The sequence below is a fragment of the Grampus griseus genome (genome assembly GCF_964374135.1).
Source record: "Grampus griseus genome assembly, chromosome: Y".
Taxonomy (NCBI): domain Eukaryota; kingdom Metazoa; phylum Chordata; class Mammalia; order Artiodactyla; family Delphinidae; genus Grampus; species Grampus griseus.
The window spans coordinates 12,020,125-12,032,597 of NC_139016.1; the positions used below are offsets into that span (position 1 = coordinate 12,020,125).

General features: G+C 34.3%; 1 protein-coding gene across 4 annotated transcripts in view; it reads right to left on the reverse strand.

Annotated features, from left to right (window-relative positions):
• LOC309817740 (ubiquitin carboxyl-terminal hydrolase 9X-like) overlaps nt 1–12,473 on the reverse strand; it is a 145,741-nt gene that overhangs the window by 52,941 nt on the left and 80,327 nt on the right. For 3 of the 4 annotated variants that reach the window (XM_082647016.1, XM_082647017.1, XM_082647015.1), the window contains exons 22-26: nt 9,764–9,894; nt 9,313–9,591; nt 5,733–5,858; nt 3,897–4,022; nt 2,694–2,863 (exon numbers count right to left, since the gene is read on the reverse strand). In XM_082647016.1, coding sequence (XP_082503142.1) covers nt 2,694–2,863; nt 3,897–4,022; nt 5,733–5,858; nt 9,313–9,591; nt 9,764–9,894 — 832 coding nt within the window. The remainder of the gene's footprint in view (nt 1–2,693; nt 2,864–3,896; nt 4,023–5,732; nt 5,859–9,312; nt 9,592–9,763; nt 9,895–12,473) is intronic. The other variant, XM_082647018.1, reaches the window with a different exon arrangement.

The following is a 12,473-nucleotide window of genomic DNA, read 5'->3' on the forward strand; positions in this document are numbered from 1 at the left end:
CCATCAACAGGTAAATGGATATAGAAGATGTGGTACATATATACAATGGAATATTACTCAGCCATAAAAAGAAACAAAATTGAGTTATTTGTAGTGAGGTGGATGGACATAGAGTCTGTCATACAGAGTGAAGTAAGTCAGAAAGAAAAAGACAAATACCGTATGCTAACACATATATATGGAATCTAAGGGGGGAAAAAAAAAAGGTCAGGAAGAATCTAGGGGCAAGATGGGAATAGACACCGAACTACTAGAGCATGGACTTGAGAATATGGGGAGGGGGAAGGATAAGCTGTGACAGTGAGACAGTTGCATGGACATATATATACTACCAAACGTAAAATAGATAGCTAGTGGGAAGCAGCCACATAGCACAGGGAGATCAGCTAGGTGGTTTGTGACCACCTAGAGGGGTGGGATAGGGAGGGTGAGAGGGAGGGAGACACAAGAGGTAAGAGATATGGGAAAATATGTATAACTGATTCACTTTGTTATAAAGCAGAAACTAACACACCATTGTAAAGCAGTTATATTCCAATAAAGATGTTAAAAAATAAATAAATAAAGTAGTCAAAATCACAGAAACATAAAGTAGAAAGGCATTTCCCAAGAGGGAGGGTGCAGGGGGGAGTAGTGGTGGCAAGATAGGTTGGAGAATTAGTGTGTAGTGGGAACAGAGTTTCAGTTCTGAAAGATGAAAAAGTTAGAGCTCTATTGCAGAACCATGTAAATAACTTTAACATTAACTGTAAACCTTCAAACAGTATGATGTCACATATTTTTACCACAATAAAATAAATTAAAAATTCTCAGTAAAATATTGACAACTAAATACAGAAATATATACAACATGACCAAGTGAGATTTATTCCAAGAATGGAAGAGTGGTTCATTATACAAATCAGTTATGTTAATACAACACATACATATAAAAAAGGGGAAAACCACATGACCATCTCAAATCATTCAGAAAAAACACCCAAATTTCAACTTTTTCATGATAAAAATACTTAATAAGCTAAGAATAAAAAGGAACTTTCTTAGGAGAGTAAAGACATCAATGAAAAACTTGACAGCTAACATCACATGAGATGAAAGAGTGAAAGTTTTCTCTCCGTACCACGAACGAGAAAAGGATGCTTGCTGTCGCTATCTCTATTCAACATAACAGAGTAAGTAAGCAAAGGCAAATGACACACATCCAAATTGCAAAGGTAGAAGTAAAACTACCTCTTTTTACAAATGACAGCCTCTGATATTAAGAACACCCTAACAAATCCATTCAGAAGCTTAATCCAGCAAAACTGTAAAATACAAAATCAAACACAAAAATCATGTGTATTTCTAGGTACTAGCAACGAACAACCCAAATAGAAAATTAAGAAAACAATTCCACCTAGAATAGTAGCAGAAAGAATACTTTTAAATAAAACCAAGAAGGTGCAATAGTGTCAAAAGAAATGAAAGAAGACCTAAATATAGAAAGAAACCTGCATCACATACTGAAACTTAACATTGTTAACATGTTAATACCACTCAGAGCAATCTATAGATTTAATGTAATTTCTTTCAAAATTCTTTTTATCACAGAAATGCAGAAACCTATTCTAAAATTCAAAGAAAAATGGACTTACTTAAATGTCTAACTAGAGATTTCTCCACAGAGGATATACCATAAGCACATGAAGAGATGCTTAACATCACTAACCATAAAGAAAAATGAAAATCAAAACTACTGTGAGATCCACCACACACCCATTAGGGTGGCTATTATTAAAATGTCAGAAAATAGCAGGTAGGAAAGAGGATGTGGAGAAACTGAAATCTTTGTACACTGCTTGTGGGTGTATAAAATGGTGAAGCCACTGTGTATTTCAGTTTGGTGGACCCTGAGGAAGTTAAACACAGGATTTCTACATGACCTAACAGATCCACTCCAAATTACATGCTAAAAAGACTGAGAATGGGAACTCAAACACGTATCTGTGTTTACAACAATGGTCATAGCAGTACTACTCACAATAGCCCGAAGTAGAAACAATCAAAGTGTCCACCAACAGATGAATGCATAAGCAAAAATATAATACATATATAAAGTGAAATATTATAGAGCATTAAAAATGAAGGAAATCCTTCAACAAGCTACATGTATGAACCTTGAGATTTTGCTAAATGAAACACAAGAAGACTAGTATTGTGTAATTCCACTTATATGAGGTACTGACAATAGGCAAATTCACAGAGACAGGATATATATTAGAGGTAAACAGTGGCACAGAGGTTTGGAAATGGGAGTAAGTTACTACTTAATGTGTTTGGTATGATGAAAAATTTAGGAAATAGTGGTGATGACTGCCCAACAGTGTAAATGTTTTCAATGTCCCTTAACTGTTCACTTAAAAGTCATTAAAATGTCTAATTTTTTGTTACAAATAACTATACACTTTACCACAATTAAAAAACTGTAAAAGAAATTTAAAAATCAACAGGGGCATTTTCCAGAGATGAAAACATATTTAGGTTAAGTGAAAAATATTAAATACATGTTTCCTAAATATCAAAGTGCTAATGTAGACAAGAAAAAGTTTCCTTATTTGACTTCTGAGATAAATTTTGATCAAAATTAATTCATGTCTGCCTAAAAGAATAAGGTCAGACTTCTCACAAAACAACAATAAAAAAAAATCACTTACTTGCTGGGACAGTGCAACAGTAAGTCAATGATAAATGTCTGCCAGTCCTTTTCTTTACTAAGTGCATCCAGGGCTGTTGGAATTAGAGCAAAACATAATGTCATCACTTCCAATGCTTCACAGCAAACCTGTTCATCTTCCATGTCTGGCCCATTGCTTGTATTGGTGGTCTGTAAAATTATGATGAGGAGTAAATTACCAGTGATACAGTTAGGACAAAGTCACAAACCTTCAAGTTAGTATTTAAAACTTATGTATACTCACTAAAGACCATTTGTCTTCAGCCTCTTCACCTGTAGCTTTTGAGACCCTTTGGAATATATCCCAAAGAGGATTAAAGAAGTATGCTCAGTAAAAGCTAAGAATTACTTCCTTGTTCTTCTGGGTGTAAGTGGTGTACTTCTGCATTAATCATGATTCCTTTCTAAAGAATAACTCTGGCACTGTACTTGGTTCTTTGATTAGTTTTCTTGTACAGCGTATGTAAAATGCCATTTTAGTAAAAAAGCAACTAGCTTACACAAATGTTGAGGAAGGTTATAGAAGACTTTTCCAACCTAAAATATATTCAAGTTGGTAGCTAATAATTTATAATCTGCCACTACTTATCAAAAAAATAAAATCAGTATAATATACGTCTAGAACAGAATAGTCATTCAAATATTCCAAAAAGGAAGCTCTACAATTCCATTAACCACTTTCCTCTCTTAAATATACAGAAATGACTATCAAAGACAAGTAAACAGAATAGAAAATCAAAGAGCTAAACAAAGTCTCATTTCTGCAAATAATTTGCTTAATCAAATGAGAAACAGGGATAACACCTAAATGGTAGAAACCGTTGCTGCTTTTGAGTGCTATAAAAGAAGCAAGTAAAGTACTTGGACGTCATAATTCCACAAACTTGAAGAAAGAATAATAATTAAAGAAAACTGGGAAAAGCAAATTCTTTATGGCGTAACTATATTCAACTCAATAAGAGATTAAAAAAGTTTTAGAAAAAAACTGCCTTACAGTGAGATCTTGAAGTAGTTTATTTTCAAAATAAAATTTTATACATTCTCATCCTAACTACAGAAGTTTATCTTAAACCATTAGATACACAGTGATTGGTCTTTAAAGATGGCAGACAAGATGAAAAATTTAGTCATATACATAATTAACATGTACACAAAAGGAATGCACTTCTGTAATAACTCTTACCATCTCATAAATTTTAGTGATTTCTTCATTTGGGCTAAATACTAGCTCTAATGTCCCACATCCTGATGCCCAGATGATTTTTTGTATAGCTCTAATTTCACAAATATCAGGCATATATCTTGAAGCCTGAAAGAAAATGAGTAATTAAAGTGCTGACAGAATAAAATAACTATGACAGTCTATGCTATCTTTAAGATGTGAAGAAGCCTTGGTCCTGCAGATGCAAACTATTATATATAGGATGGATAAACACCAATAACAGGGAACTATATTCAATATTCTGTGATAAACCATAATGGAAAAGAATGACAAAAAATATACATATATATATATATGTAAAACAATCACTTTGCTGTACAGCAGAAATTAACACATTGTAAACCAACTATACCTCAATAAAATTAAAAAATAAATTAATAAAAGAAAAACAAAGTAGCCTTGGTCCCATGTTTTTTTGGATCTTAACGTCAAGTCATACAACATATACAGACAGGGCTTCCCTGGTGGCACAGTGGTTAAGAATCTGCCTGCTAATGCAGGGGACACGGGTTTGAGCCCTGGTCCAGGAAGATCCCACATGCCGCAGAGCAACTAAGCTCCCGTGCTACAACTACTGAGCCTGTGCGCTACACCTATTGAGCCCACATGCCACAACTACTGAAGTCTGCGTGCCTAGAGCCCGTGCTCTACAACAAGAGAAGCCACCACAATGAGAAGCCCAGGCACCGTAATGAAGAGTAACCCTCACTCACCGCAGCTAGAGAAAGCCTGCGTGCAGCAACAAAGACCCAATGCAGCCAAAAAGAAATTAATTAAAATAAATAAACTAAAATATATATATATATATATACACACACACACACACACACATATACACACACACACACAGATGAAGCAAAATCATGCTTATCAGCTATAGCCACAATGTAGGCTTCAGGTTAAGATCTAATCTGGCTTGAACATATTTCATAAGAATTTTACAAACACAGAAACGAAATTACCCAGCCATTCCACTCCTATGTGTTTACCCAGAAATAAGAAAACATGTGCCAAAGAGGCACTTGTGACTTACTGGTGATTTTCAAAATGGCTCTATTCCAAATAGTAAAAAAACTAGGAATAACACAAGTGTTCATTAACAGAACATGTAGGATGACCATAAAGTGTAATATTGCTCAAAATGGATAAAGTATTGACATATAATACAGCACCGATAAATTTCAAAATCATGCAGACTGAAATAATCCAGACACAAAGGAGTATACAATTTTTTTTTTAACTGGATAGAATTTTTACTGGCATTGCCTTGATTCTACAGATCAATTTGGTAACTTACACTTTTACCATATTGTCTTCTACGTTACAGAAGACTCCATGTATTTGTCTTTAATTTCGTTTATAATATGATTTTATTTATGTAAAATTTAAGAAAATGATTACTACTCTACAGTGACAAAAGCAGCAGTAAATGCCTGCAGTAAGGAAGAGAAAACTTTTGGGGCTGACAGAAATACTCTGTTTCTTGACTGTATCATTAATTTAAACATTATGTCAAAACGCAGTATATGTTTTATTTTGATCTAGTTTATGCAATATATATTACAGCTCAAAAGGCCTGTTTAAAAGTTTTTAAAAAGTACTTTCTGAAGTACTGATGTTAATATGTAATAGTAAATACAATTTTAGCAAATTTTAGTTAAAATAAGAGAATCTAAAGTGATACTCTCAGAATATTCAACCTCAGGTTGTGATATTCATGAGTAAGTAGAGACTGTGTCAAGAGTAATAAAAAATAAGCCAACCAAGGTCCCAGAACTTTCAAAGTATGATACTAACCTCATCAGATATTTGTTGAGCAAGACGTATGGATACATTTCTAAGCATGCACTCAGATGATGGGTTAGGAATGCTCTGAAGGGCATTTTGTAGCACCACTGCTTGATCATGAGTAATGTGGTTAATCTGAAAAAAGTTAACCTTTTTACTTGGGAGTAAAAAATTTGTACATGATTAATTTCAAAAATTTGTACATAGCAAAAACCCAACCATTTGCTCCTCATCCACCATCACTCTCTGAGGATGTCATCCTTCTACTTATCTACTGTAGAATATATGGTGCTCAGCATAAAAAAGCATTTCAGATTGCCAACCTGTAGACTGACTCTGTTAGTTGCCTTTTAAAAAGTGACAATACTCCTCTGCAAACTCCAATTTCACATGAATTCAACTGTTTCTACAACTATGTTCACTTTCACTTGCATGACATAATGACACAGCTCTGAACTTTATAGGTCTTTATAGGTCTCTAGCAAAATCCTTTATAGGTCTATAGACTTTATAGGTCTCTAGCAAAAATCCTTTTCCCAGGCCTCCTACTCAGCAAATGACCATGCTTGCTGTGATATGACTAAGAAAACTGAGGGTACCAAATAAACAGACTTTCAACTTCTTATCATCTAATCTCTAAAATTATTTCTCTCACTTCCTTCCCTTTCAGTCTTTAAAATGGTTTTTATATTTTGTTCATAAGTACTTTGTTAACTGTGCTCTAAACACACATCACCAAAAATGTGCTGAAGTCTCCCCCATCCTCTGTATATACCTTTCTTTTACAGTCAAGTTTTGGTAAGAAAATCTTTTCAAAAATAGATGTTTTAAAAAATTCTAAGAGTTTGCAGAGGTGTTCCTACAGTCTCTAGGTGGACAACGAAGACTGACTAGGTACAAGGCTTCCAGCTCTTCTCTCTTAACTTCAAATGGGACAAGTTTAACTTTTTGTTTAATCTTTTGTTATTTATTATTATGTACATATTAATTATTTAAATCCTTCCATAAGTATTTGAAGATCTACTTGCCAGGTGCTACTACATGAGATTTCAAATAAAAAGTGAATGTAGCACAGGTGGTATAAGTACAGTTTCAGAATAAGTACAGTAGCATCTTCACAGAGTTAAAACTCTCAGGTCCTTTTTACTATTTGGGTCAAGTTATTTCACCTCTTTAGATCTTAAATTTTCACTTAAAAAATAGGAAGAAATAAAAGTGACTGACCAAATATATTTATATTAATGATTAAATAAGATAAAGTATAATAATTAACATAAAGGAACTCAATATATTTACATGATTACTAATTTCCAATGAACTAGCCTGAACACATAGGAATCATGTATGCTTTTGTTAACATTTTCACCTTAAGCAATATATGGTATATAATAGATGCATGATAGATTATCTGTGCAAAGACTAAAAACATGTTTTCAAACAGTTAATTCACTTTTACTAATTATTTAGGGTTTATTTTTAAAATCAAAAGCTTAGGGCACTTTTACACTGAAATTCTTCTTGTTAAGAACACCACTGATATGTTAATTTCCAATTCAACTCAGTAAACTGGGATGAGGATTAAGTATGGTATACAAGGTAAAAATAACTTTCCTTACACTTACTGTATTGGCAGAACTAAACATTTTCTATTAAAAAAAAACAAGGTCTGGGCTTCCCTGGTGGTGCAGTGGTTGAGAGTCCGCCTGTCAATGCAGGGGACATGGGTTCGTGCCCTGGTCCGGGACGATCCCACATGCCGCGGAGTGGCTGGGCCCGTGAGCCATGGCTGCTAAGCCTGTGCATCCGGAGCCTGTGCTCCGCAACGGGAGAGGCCACAACAGTGAGAAGGCCGTGTACCGCAAAAAAAAAAAAAAAAAAAAAAAAAAAAAAAAAAGGTCTAAAACTTCATGGAAAAGGAATTAAGTTAAAGAAGTAATAATAAAAGTATAAATGTGGAAATGATAAAGTTTTACTTAAGAGTATAAATAAATTCTTAAATCCATGAGGAAAAACACCCAGAATTAATTTTCTTCACTAGTTACTGTATTTATCAACTTGTAACCCTCTTCTAAATATTATATGTGGTTCTATAATAAACGTATTTTAAATGCTAATTTTTCACTTAACTCCTTACTAGAATGTGGGCAGCTTGCAATTAGACCCTATTATGTATCTTTGTATCCTTATGGCATTTTCTAAATAGTAAGTCTTAGGGAAAAGAACAAGAAGATACATAAAATTGCTTTGTTACTTCATTAAGCCACTATGGAAACGATCATGATCAGAACCTATCTGTTTTTATGTAAATATGCACAGAAACCACAATACAAAGCAATCAAACTTACAGTGAGGACAGAGCACTATAAATTTCTTCTCTAAAAGTGCCTGCATAAATTTTAACTTTTCAAATCAAATTTTCAAAATTATATAAAAACATAGAGACTATAAATAACCTTTAAGTACCCATTATCTAGCTTCAATAATTGTAAACAAAAGGCTAAACTTGTTTCACTGAATCCCCAACTCACTAACTCTGCCCACATCACCCAGAATTATTCTGGAGAAAATCCCAGACATTCTATTTTATTAGAAATGACTTAGCGTAACTCTTATTTTTTTTAATTTATGCTAATTTTTATTTTTTTATTTATTATTTATTATTATTCTTTTTGGCAGCCCCATTGGCTTGAAGAATCTTAGTTCCCTGACCAGGGACTGAACCTGCATCCTGGCAGTGAAAGTGCTGAGTCCTGACCACTGGACCACCAGGGAATTCCTAATGACTCTTCTTTTAAACAATATCCACAATACTACTCTCCCACCTAAGATAATTAATTAACTCTAACATCAAATATCTAGTAATTATTTAAATTGCCTTAAGAACTAACCCATTTCTGATGAAAAAAAAATCTGTATGCCTAAGCTAGTTTATCTTCAGCAATTTAATAAAACCATCACTTGTAATGTAAATAAACTCAATTTCAGTGAGAATTGGAAGCCACATTCAACATTTGCATCAAATCTCAGCATATCTTGAGAGCATCTGGTGAGCATCTGTGCTTTAAGGATGCTACCAGCATAAACAGAGAGTCTTTGTCAGTCGCAGTAGTTACATTGCTCAGCGGGATTAGACGTGGGTGACATGCCAAATACATCTTTTCTTCTATAACCAACTGTCTTTATATAACTTTCAGGTATGAGCCAACAAAAGATTCATGTGAAGTTTTTATGAGACTTAAAACAACTGAAAAGTAAAAAAAAAAAAAAAGGGGGGGGATACTTAAGGGGAATGAAGTATCCTCTGAGGTTACTGTAATCAGTATATCACATTTACATTTGGGGACTTCCCTGGCAGTCCAGTGGTTAAGACTCTGGTGCTTGCACTGCAGGGCTCCCAGGTTCAAACCCTGGTCAAGGAACTAAGATCCCACATGCAGCACAGCGCAGCCAAAAAAAAAAAAAAATTTTTTTTTTAATATTTCAACACAAATATAACTTAATAGAGTGAATTGAACTTGCATGCTCTCACTGAAGGCTCTAACTTTAAAAATTAAATATTAACCACAAAACATTTTAAAAAATGTATTACCGGTGTTATGGGATCTGCACCACCTACAACTGGTTGACAAGCCTCTGCTACAGCTCGAACATGGCCATAGCCTATAGCAGTTAACAAGAGTTTGGCTATTTTAAGACCACTGAAGTAAGCACCCCTTCGTGTCTCCATATCTGTATTAGGCAGGAAGTTATTTCTTGTTAGCATACTCAGCACAAGGGGTAAGCCACCACTTTTCAAGAAGTGAAGTTGAAAGTCAGAGGAATCATCTGCCAAAAGTGCACCAGCAGGCATTAACAAGGCATAAACTACCTGGAAAAGAGAAGGGTGGGGGGACAGAAACTGTATTAAAGATGTTAAAAATAAATTTATAACTTCTATTTCCCTTATCATTGCTAAGAAATTCTTAACTATTTCAAAAGATTATACACAATCATATCACCACATCATGAAAAATTCTACTTTTGAAAAGGAAAATACCAACCTCTGTTAGGTACAGCACTCGGGAGGCAGAAGGACCAAAGAAAAGTGAATCAAGAGATGGTCCAAGGTTATTTTCTCCAAGTTTTGCCTGGTCCAAACAAACAGCTCTTAATTTTTCTATTGTTGTGCTATCTGCAAAGAAAATAGACAAAGACTAAAGTAAAATATTCAATACGTTGTTAATATTTCACATATATACTGAAGAGTATTAAACATGAAACATCATCTATAAATTCAATTAAGCTGAGCTATAAGTTCACATGTTACAAGACATAACCAGACCTGGACTGGTTAATGATCAACCAGGGCTCTTTAATCGTCAACCCAATATATGAAGGGAACAGTTTCCTATCCAGAGACCTAAAATCAACAGGTTCTCCTTCATCCACTGGAGACAGAAAAAAAAAACACAAACCACAACACTGAAAAGGAATTAGTTCTTGAAACACAAACACAAGCTCCTCCCACCAAGTTCTCAATTATCTGTCTCATATGACATTACACATAAACTATTTGAGCTTTACTGAAAATTTTGAGTTTCAAAAGAAGGTACACTTTAAAAAGAAAATGACAAAGGTAACAATTATTCTTAATGTATACTTAAAATAAGAAAAGCTATTTATTTTGTTTTGTCATATAAAGATGTGAAGCTTAGAGGAAAAAACCCCACACAGTGAAAGATTACACTAAAAAGATAGTTCCTTCTTAGAAGAAAACTTAGCAGCAAATCTGCATGACCTTAGATAAGGTAATGATCTCTTATATATGATGCCAAAAGAACAAGTGTTAAGAAAAAGAGACAAACTTGACTGTAACAAAGGACATTATTTACAGAGTGAAAAGAGAACACACAGAAGAATACGTTTAAGTTATGTGATTTGACAAAGGACTTGTATCTGAATATACCAGAACATTTACAAAACAATAATACAAATAACCCAAATGAAAAATAAGCAAAGGCCTTGAACAGACATTTCTCCAAAGATAGGCAAATTGGTAGTAAGCACATCATCAGTCATCAAGGAAATGCAACTCAAAATCATGATAAGATACGACTTCACATGTTGGTGAAAACGTGGAGAAAATGGAACCCTTATACCCTACTGTGGGAATAGAAAATGTACCATATATTTTACCATGATAAGAAAACAAAAATAAAAGCAAGGCAAATGACTCAGTGATTTTTTGGAGGCACCCATGGTGAACTGATAGATATTAATGATGATGCTCAGTATTTGTTCAGGATAAGGCAATGTCAAGTTTTCAGTGATTAAAGAACTGAACAAATCAATAGCAGAATAACTGAGGCAGAAGAACGGATAAGTGAGCTTGAAGACAGAATGGTGGAATTCACTGCTGCAGAACAGAATAAAGAAAAAAGAATGAAAAGAAATGAACACAGCCTAAGAGACCTCTGGGACAACATTAAACGCAACAACATTCACATCATAGGATCCCAGAAGGAGAAGAGAGAGAAAGGACCAGAGAAAATAGGTGAAGAGATTATAGTTGAAAACTTCCCTAACACGGGAAAGGAAAGAGCAACCCAAGCCCAGGAAGCGCAGAGAGTCCCACACAGGATAAACCCAAGGAGAAACATGCCAAGACACACAGTAATCAAATTGGCAAAAATTAAAGACAAAGAAAAATTGCTGAAAGCAGCAAGGGAAAAATGACAAATAATATACAAGGGAACTCCCATAAGGTTAACAGCTGATTTCTCAGCAGAAACTCTACAAGCCAGAAGGGAGTGCCATCAAATACTTAAACTGATGAAAGGGAAGAACCTACAACCAAGATGACTCTACCCCAGCAAGGATCTCATTCAGATTTGATGGAGAAATCAAAAGCTTTACAGACAAGCAAAAGCTAAGAGAATTCAGCACCACTGGCTCTACAACAAATGCTAAAGGAACTTCTCTAAGTGGTAAACACAAGAGAAGAAAAGGACCTACAAAAACAAACCCAAAACAATTAAGAAAATGGTAATAGGAACATACATATAGATAATTACCTTAAACGTGAATGGATTAAATACTCCAACCAAAATACACAGGCTTGCTGAATGGATAAAAAACAAGACCCATACATATGCTGTCTACAAAAGACCTGCTTCAGACCTGGGGACACATACAGACTGAAAGTGAGGGGATGGAAAAAGCTATTCCATGCAAATGGAAATCAATATAAACCTGGAGTAGCAATACTCCTATCAGATAAACTAGACTATAAAATAAAGAATGTTACAAGAGACAAGGAAGGACACTACATAATGATCAAGGGATCAATACAAGAAGAAGATATAACAATTATAAATATATATGAACCCAACAGGAGCCCCTCAATACATAAGGCAACTGCTAACAGCTATAAAAGAGGAAATTGACACTAACACAATAATAGTGGGGGACTTTAACACCTCACTTACACCAATGGACTTAAATTTAAGAAATCATATCAAGCATCTTTTCTGATCACAAAGCTATGAGATTAGAAATCAATTACAAGGATAAAAATGTAAAAAACACAAACACATGGAGGCTAAACAATATGTTACTAAAAAACCAAGGGATCACTGAAGAAATCAAAGAGGAAATTAAAAAATACTTACAGACAATGAAAACACGACGATACAAAACCTATGGGAAGCAGCAAAAGCAGTTCTAAGAGGCAAATTTATAGCTATACAAGCCTACCTCAAGAAACAAGAA